Source organism: Colobus angolensis, unplaced genomic scaffold, assembly GCF_000951035.1.
Source record: "Colobus angolensis palliatus isolate OR3802 unplaced genomic scaffold, Cang.pa_1.0 Scaffold111, whole genome shotgun sequence".
Classification (NCBI taxonomy): Eukaryota; Metazoa; Chordata; class Mammalia; order Primates; family Cercopithecidae; genus Colobus; species Colobus angolensis.
In genome coordinates, this window is record NW_012112142.1 from 9033045 (window position 1) to 9041542 (window position 8498).

General features: G+C 38.3%; 1 protein-coding gene across 8 annotated transcripts in view; it reads left to right on the plus strand.

Annotated features, from left to right (window-relative positions):
- GYPA (glycophorin A (MNS blood group)) overlaps positions 1-8109 on the plus strand; it is a 41454-nt gene extending 33345 nt beyond the window's left edge. For 7 of the 8 annotated variants that reach the window (XM_011957114.1, XM_011957122.1, XM_011957137.1 and 4 more), the window contains one exon: positions 5983-7232. In XM_011957114.1, the coding sequence (XP_011812504.1) occupies positions 5983-6063 (81 nt within the window). In that variant the 3' untranslated portion in view covers positions 6064-7232. Of the gene's footprint in view, positions 1-5982 lie in introns of all 8 variants that reach the window. The other variant, XM_011957101.1, reaches the window with a different exon arrangement.
- The last annotated feature ends 389 nt before the right edge of the window (positions 8110-8498 follow it).

Here is an 8498-nt window from a genome sequence, read left to right on the forward strand (position 1 = left end):
ATCTTTATTTCTGCCTTCATTTCATTATGTACCCAGTAGTCATTCAGGAGCAGGTTGTTCAGTTTCCATGTAGTTGAGCAGTTTTGAGTGAGTTTCTTAATCCTGAGTTCTAGTTTGATTGCACCGTGATCTGAGAGACAGTTTGTTATAATCTCTGTTCTTTTACATTTGCTGAAGAGTGCTTCACTTCCAACTATGTGGTCAATTTTGGAATAAGTGCAATGTGGTGCTGAGAAGAATGTATATTCTGTTGATTTGCAGTGGAGAGTTCTGTAGACATCTATTAGGTCCACTTGGTACAGAGTTGAGCTCAATTCCTGGATATCTTTGTTAACTTTCTGTCTCGTTGATCTGTCTAATGTTGACAGTGGGGTGTTATAGTCTCCCATTATTATTGTGTGGGAGTCTAAATCTCTTTGGAGGTCTCTAAGGACTTGCTTTATGAATCTGGGTGCTCCTGTATTAGGTGCATATATATTTAGAATAGTTAGCTCTTCTTGTTGAATTGATCCCTTTACTATTAGGTAATGGCCTTCTTTGTCTCTTTTGATCTTTGTTGGTTTAAAGTCTGTTTTATCAGAGACTAGGACTGCAACCCCTACTTTTTGTTTTCCATTTGCTTGGTAGATCTTCCTCCATCCCTTTATTTTGAGCCTATGTGTGTCTCTGCACATGAGATGGGTCTCCTGAATACAGCACACTGATGGGTCTTGACTCATTATCCAATTTGCCAGTCTGAGTCTTTTAATTGGAGTATTTAGCCCATTTACAGTTAAGGTTAATATTGTTATGTTTGAATTTGATCCTGTCATTATGATGTTAGCTCATTATTTTGCTTGTTACTTGATGCAGTTTCTTCCTAGCATTGATGGTCTTTTGAATTTCACATGTTTTTGCAGTGGCTGGTACCGGTTGTTCCTTTCCATGTTTAGTGCTTCCTTCAGGAGCTCTTGTAAGGCAGGCCTGGTGGTGACAAAATCTCTCAGCATTTGCTTATCTGTAAAGGATTTTATTTCTCCTTCACTTATGAAGCTTTGTTTGGCTGGATATAAAATTCTGATTTGAAAATTATTTTCTTTAAGTATGTTGAATATTGGCCCCCACTCTCTTCTGGTTTGTAGAGTTTCTGCCTAGAGATCTGCTGTTAGTCTGATGGGCTTCCCTTTGTGGGTAACCCGACCTTTCTCTCTGGCTCCTCTTAACATTTTTTTCTTCTTTTCAACTTGGATGAATCTGACAATTATGTGTCTCAGAGTTGCTCTTCTCAAGGAGTATCTTTGTGGTGTCCTCTGTATTTCCTGAACTTGAATGTTGGCCTGCCTTGCTAGGTTAGGGAAGTTCTCCTGGATAATATCCTGAAGAGTGCTTTCCAACTTAGTTCCATTCTCCCCGTCACTTTCAGGTACACCAATCAGGCGTAGATTTGGTCTTTTCACATAGTCCCCTATTTCTTGGAGGATTTGTTCATTTCTTTTTACTCCTTTTCCACTAAACTTCTCTTCTCACTTGTTTTTATTCATTTGATCTTCAATCACTGATACCCTTTCTTCCACTTGATCAAATCGGCTACTGAAGCTTGTGCATGCATCACGTAGTTCTCGTGCCATGGTTTGCAGCTCCATCAGATCATGTAAGGTCTTCTCTACACTGTTTATTCTAGTTAGCCATTTGTCTAATCTTTTTTCAAGGTTTTTAGCTTCTTTGTGATGGGTTCAAACATCTTCCTTTAGCTCAGTGAAGTTTGTTATTACTAATCATCTGAAGCCTTCTTCTCTCAACTCATCAAAGTCATTCTCCATCCAGCTTTCTTCCATTGCTGGCGAGGAGCTGCATTCCTTTGGAGGAGAAGAGGTACTCTGATTTTTAGAATTTTCAGCTTTTCTGCTCTGGTTTCTCCCCATCTTTGTGGTTTTATCTACCTTTGGTCTTTGATGATGGTGTTTTGGTGTGGATGTCCTTTCTGTTTGTTAGTTTTCCTTCTACCAGTCAGGACCTTCAGCTGCAGGTCTGTTGGAGTTTGCAGACCCTGTTTGCATGGGTATCACCAGCAGAGACTGCAGAACAACAAATATTGCAGAATAGCAAATGTTGCTGCCTGATTCTTCCTCTGGAAGCTTTGTCTCAGAGGTGCACCCAGTTGTATGAGGTGTCGGTCGCCCCCTACTGGGAGGTGTCTCCCAGTTAGGCTACTCGGGGGTCAGGGACCCACTTAAGGAGGCAGTTTGTCTGTTCTTAGATCTCAAACTCCATGCTAGGAGAACCACTACTCTCTTCAAAGCTGTCAGACAGGGACTTTTAAGTCTGCAGAAGTTTCTGCTGCCTTTTGTTCAGCTATGCCCTGCCCCCAGAGGTGGAGTCTACAGAGGCAGGCAGGCCTCCTTGAGCTGTGGTGGGCTCCACCCAGTTCAAGTTTCCCAGCTGCTTTACCTACTCAAGCCTCAGCAATAGTGGACGCCCCTCCCTCTGCCTTGCTGCTGCCTTGCAGTTGGATCTCAGACTGCTGTGCTAGTAGTGAGCAATGCTCCATGGGTGTGGGACCCTCGGAGCCAGGCGCGGGATATAATCTCCTGGTATGCCATTTGCTAAGACCATTGGAAAAGCACAGTATTAGGGTGGGAGTGTCCCGATTTTCCAGGTACCGTCTGTCATGGCTTCCCTTGGCTAGGAAAGGGAATTCCCTTACCCCTTGTGCTTCCCAGGTGAGGGGATGCCCGCCCTGCTCCATGGGCTGCACCCACTGCCCTACAAGCCCCAGTGAGATGAACCTGGTACCTCAGCTGGAAATGCAGAAATCACCCATTTTCTGCATCACTCAGGCTGGGAGCTGCAGACTGGAGCTGTTCCTATTCAGCCATCTTGGAACCTCCCTCCTGAAATTGTTACATTTTAAAAATCAGGTATTACTATTCCTTTGGGGAAAAATGTAAACTCCTAAAATGCTGAGAGCCTTCATACCATCATGAGAGCAATTCCTAAGAGCTGAGTAGTGGCTGCTACCTCCACTATTGGCTAAATACCTAGCCAATTGCATTTGCTTAATTCACTATGGCCCCTGGCATTAACTATGTACAGAAAGTATACAGTTCCTATTAAACTTTGCCAGAAGCATAAATCCAAATGACATCTATTTTGGGAGATAGTCACCAAGAACAAGTCTCTGTAATGAGCTTTATTCCTTAAGCAAAAGAGATTTCATTCTGCCTTCTACAAAATCAGTTGGTTTTCTCCCATAATTTTCAAAATTCATGACAGATCAGAGGTCCTGTATGCTTCTGGATTTCAATTTTAACCCTGGACCACTCTAGGTTTTCTAGACTTTAAAGGGTCACAGAACACAGAGTTTTAAAGATCCATCACAGCTACACAGGTTATATGCAGGATTTGCCACATCACATTATCATGTGAATTCTTAAAGCTTAACAATAATTGTTACATAAGTTTATAATCCTAAGAAGTTCTTGCTATGTGGAAATGAATGGCATAGATATGATTCTCAGATAAAAGGATTAATAAAATCCAATCTGCAGGTACTTGAAACAACAAAAGTTTTTGAGTCATATACCAGATTCACTTCATTTACTAAGGTTATCTTGTTATTGGACTGGCAGCTGGAACAAGTATCTATAAAATATACATTTTATCTGCACTCTGTCTGTTCCACAAAAAAAGTCTTGATGCGTTTTTTTAAATGTAGCAATTACAACCTAAAGCCTATTTTTTAAACTTAAATTTATATACACTTTTTGCTACTTATTTATTCTAGTGACAAATTTAGTGTTTAGTGTTTCCCCTGCCATTTTTTTTTCCACACAATCTTGAGCATCTCAAATGTTGGGGACAATTTAATACACCACAGTGCATTAAGATATCCTTGTAGTTAGAACAGAAAACCAAACACCGCATGTTGTCACTCATAGGTGGGAATTGAACAATGAGATCCCTTGGACTCGGGAAGGGGAACATCACACACTGGGGTCTATTATGGGGAGGGGGGAAGGGAGAGGGATGGCATTGGGAGTTACACCTGATGTAAATAACGAGTTGATGGGTGCTGACGAGTTGATGGGTGCAACACACCAACATGGCACAAGTATACATATGTAACAAACCTGCACATTGTGCACATGTACCCTAGAACTTAAAGTATAATAATAAAAAAATTAAAAAAAATAAACTTAAAAGATATCCTTGTAGATTAATTCAGTTAAGTGCAACAAACATTTGCTAAATGCATACAATGGGGTAGGCACCACACTCACATTAGACATACCAATATGAGTCTCCGTCCTTTAGAAGCTGAGAGACTAATGGAAAAACAGAATGTCATTGCAGTGAACAAGTTCTACAGTAGTGGAGGCAATAGCTCCACTTGTCCCACAGATTGAGACAGGTATCAAAGGCTTCCGGAGATGAAATCACCTGGGATTAGCCTTAAAAGACAGATGAGGCCGGGCGCAGTGGCTCATGCCTGTAATCCCAGCACTTTGGGAGGCCGAGGCAGGCAGATCGCAAGGTCAAGAGATTGAGACCATCCTGGTTAACACAGTGAAACCCCGTCTCTACTAAAAATACAAAAAATTAGCCTGGCGCGATGGTGGGTGCCTGTAGTCCCAGCTACTCTGGAGGCAGAGGCAGGAGAATGGCGTGAACCCCGGAGGCAGAACTTGCAGTGAGCCGAGGTCACACCACTGCACTCCAGCCTGGGAGACAGAGTGCAACTCCGTCTCAAAAAAAAAAAAAAAGATGAATATTACCTAGGGCAGGGTTTTAGCAGAAGGACAGTCTGAGCAATACAGGCATGGAAGACAGAGTATGTTTACTTAAAGAATTGTATGCATTTCCACATTAGCAGGATTGCTGCTTTGATTCTCTGTTCATGTTTCAAATATGGGTAATGACAGTGGAAAGTCTGAAGAACCAAACTTTAGGCTCACTTTATTTCCCCACATTTGTGCAAGTGAAGTTATGAAATGTCTTAGTATGTTAGTGAAACAGGTTATGAAATCTTCCTGTACCTCACAGAAAACATAGGAAAACACATTATTAAAGATTATTTCAAATGCTTTAGTCCTACTTTTATAGAATCGGCTCTAAATTAGTTTATAAGCCAAAGGCATAAGAGGTTAAAATGACAGTACTATCTCAACAAGAACTAATGATGTTAAGGAGTAATTAAAGTATAAATTGTTTTAACCTTCTAAAAGTGCACATGATCTGTGATTGGTGAAAAATGAGAATAAGCGAATCTGAGTCAGCTGCCCACTGTGGCATCCATATGTGTTCCACCAGCCTATTTCTCACAGGAGGATGTTTGAGATGCACAGTTCCCATGGTGCCCAAATAGAAGAAGACTGGAAAAGCTCTGCTTCTGTAAGAGCAAGGGCTCCCCTCTCCCCTTCATGCACTTGCTAGGAGCAACATAAATTCAACCTTCCAACCAGGAAAAGTGGAGCATCGGGGTTACTGGAGAAAACTAGCCCAGTGCCCTTCTTTCACACCCTAGAACCAGAGAGGAACTTGACCATAAACTTTTGTGCAGACTTCTCCTTGGGGAAAAAGAAAAAAAAAAGTCGTTATTAAAAAAGACATGACAGACTTAGAAACATAACTTAAATTTTAACATGCATATGTGATTCAACTTATCATTTACTGGCTTCACATTACATTTTGCCTCTATACAAGTTTGGCTATTAGTTTCTTATTTCTGTAGAAACTAGGAGCAGAGCAATTATATTTATTCTTTACCTAAGTCTTTTAGAATAGATATTCTAAGAAATTCTGTATTTTTCTTTACACGAAACTTCAATAGAGCTAATATGTAAGGAAAGTCCTTTCGTTTCCTACTAATTACACTCAAGGACAACTCTGCAAGAATGTAGAATCCTAAAATTTATACTGTGCATTAATTTCCTATTGTGCTTAAACATAACTATGTCCCATATTTTGGTCTTGTATTTTTTTTTTTTACTATAATCCTTCAAGAGGAAACTGATCAATGAGAATCTGTTCACCAAACCAAATGTGGAAAGAACACAAAGAAGATGTAAGACTTCAGTCAAGTGAAAAATTCACATGTGGATTGGACACTCCAATAAATTATATACCTGCCTAAGTTGTACAATTTCAGAATGCAATTTTCATTATAATGAGTTCCAATGACTCAATGATGGGGAAAAAATCTCTGCTCATTAATATTTCAAGGTAAAGAACAAATGTTTCCTTGAATGCTTGCTTTTGTGTGTTAGCATAATTTTTAGAATTGATTGAGAATTCTGATCCAAAACTTTAGTTGAATTCATCCACATTTGTTTAATACTAACTTAATCTATTCTATTGTATTATAATGATGGTTCTGTCAAATGAAAGGCTTGAAATACCTAGACGAAGTTTAGGTTTTCTTCCTATTGTAAACTTTTGAGTCTGGTTTCATTGTTTTAAACAAATTAAGGGGACACTAAAGTCCTATCATTCATTTGCTTCATTGCTGAACAGGTAAGATATAATATTACATGAATGATTACTATATTTTGTTCACACTAATAAAGCTTGTGCTCAGAAATGCCATACACACACACATACACAGATGCACACAAACACACACATTATCATTTAATGCACAAATCAATGCAAAAGGTTTTCCCATTAATATGAAATGTTACATATGTATAAATGCCATATTTAAAATAATTTGTCTAACAGTAGAACTTTGTCAGAGCACTCACTGAAGCTTGCATTCCACTGAAAGAGTTATTTGTGTAAGTAGAGTATCCTGAGAAGGAAAAGAACTTACGACCTTTCTTTACAACAGAAACTCAACTCTAAATTCAACAAAATGTGCAAACTGGACATGCAGGTGAATATTTTAATAGGTTACTACGTGTTCTCAATTAAATTCTTTAATCTGTCCAGTCCCAGTTTCTCTTATTAATAAAACTTTGGAAATTTCTTTAAACCATTTACAGGAAATTTCTAGATATAGAGACTAAGGATTGTGACTATACAGCTGTCACTCTTAAGTTCATTGAAACTTTTTAAGTTTAGTGAAACTTAAAAAGCAAAAACAAAAAACAAAAAAGACCTTCCTGTGATACTTTATTTCCAAACTAATAAAAATCTATATGACTTTTTATTGTTGTGTGATAACAAAGTAAGTTTTTTGTATTTTGTATACTTTCAGGCCTGGCAACTGAAATTTACCTTTTAATAAATTTAAAAATCTAAATTTTAACCTACTTGAATGCTCAGAAAGTGTTTTTGTACTAAAGTGACTACTTAAAATAAAGAACGAGACTAAGAAGGGAACATTTCTGTTGATACACGTGTTTTTAAAGTAATTTTCAGAGCATTATTAGGTTAATTTAATCCAATTAATGACCCAAATGCCAAGGTAATTTTAAATTTACATTTTTAATAAAAGCAACAAGTTGAAACAAGAGAGGGTGAGATTAACCTTTTCGCTCAAGTAACTTACAAGTCAAAGACAAGAAGAGATCAGAGTGAATGTGCCATCTTAACCAGAAGAATTTAGTGAATAATTAAAGTACAAATTGCTTTAACCTCCTTGAACTTTTCCAAGCAATTTCTCTGTACTTCTATATATGAATGTCTTAGTTAATTTTCTGCTACTATAACAGAATACCACAGACTGGGTAATTTAGAAGAAAAGAAATTTATTTTCTTCCTAGTTCTGGAGGCTGGGAAGGCCAAGGGCATGGCATTGACATCTGCCTTGTATCTGATGAGGACCTTCTTACTGCATGATAACAAAGCAGAAAGGCAAGCAAAAGCGTAAGATGAAGAGAGAGGAAACAAAACCAAACACATCCTTTCATCAAAAGCCCATTCCCTCTATAAGGCATTATTCCATTTATGAGAATGGAGCCCTCATGACCTAATCATGACCTTAAAGGCCCCTCCCAACACTGTTACAATAGCAATTAAATCTCAACAAAGTTTCCAGAGGTGACATTCGAATCATAGCAATGAATTTTTCATAGTTATATTTGGTATTCGTGAGGGAAGAAATGACCATTTTCCTTGTATTTTTATAATTAAATCAGCAAAATATTGTAGTAAAGAAATCTTTCCTGTGAAGATACCATGACCCCATGGATGGCTCATGTTGGATTTCTTGAAACTGGGGCTGGGATGGGAAGGTTTGGTGATGTTGATTATGGAATTTAACTCTCCAGCCCTGGGTGTTCACTTGTGTAGTTGTGAGCAAAAGGTCTAAATGAGGGACAAAATGAATGGAGAAGGCTGAGAGTCATTGTGAAGAAAGAATGACCTTTTCTTGCAATAGAAATTTAATTCTGAAAACAACTCTGAATGGAGAGCCCAAGAACAGTAGGGACAAAGGGGTATTTTGGTGATATTGATATACAGTGATTGAAGAATAGCCTTCTGGTTTATTCTAAACATTTGTCCTATCAAATGTAGCAAGCTTCTTAGAAGAAATTCCCAAAAGCCAAATGTTATTTAAATAAAAATAAATAAAT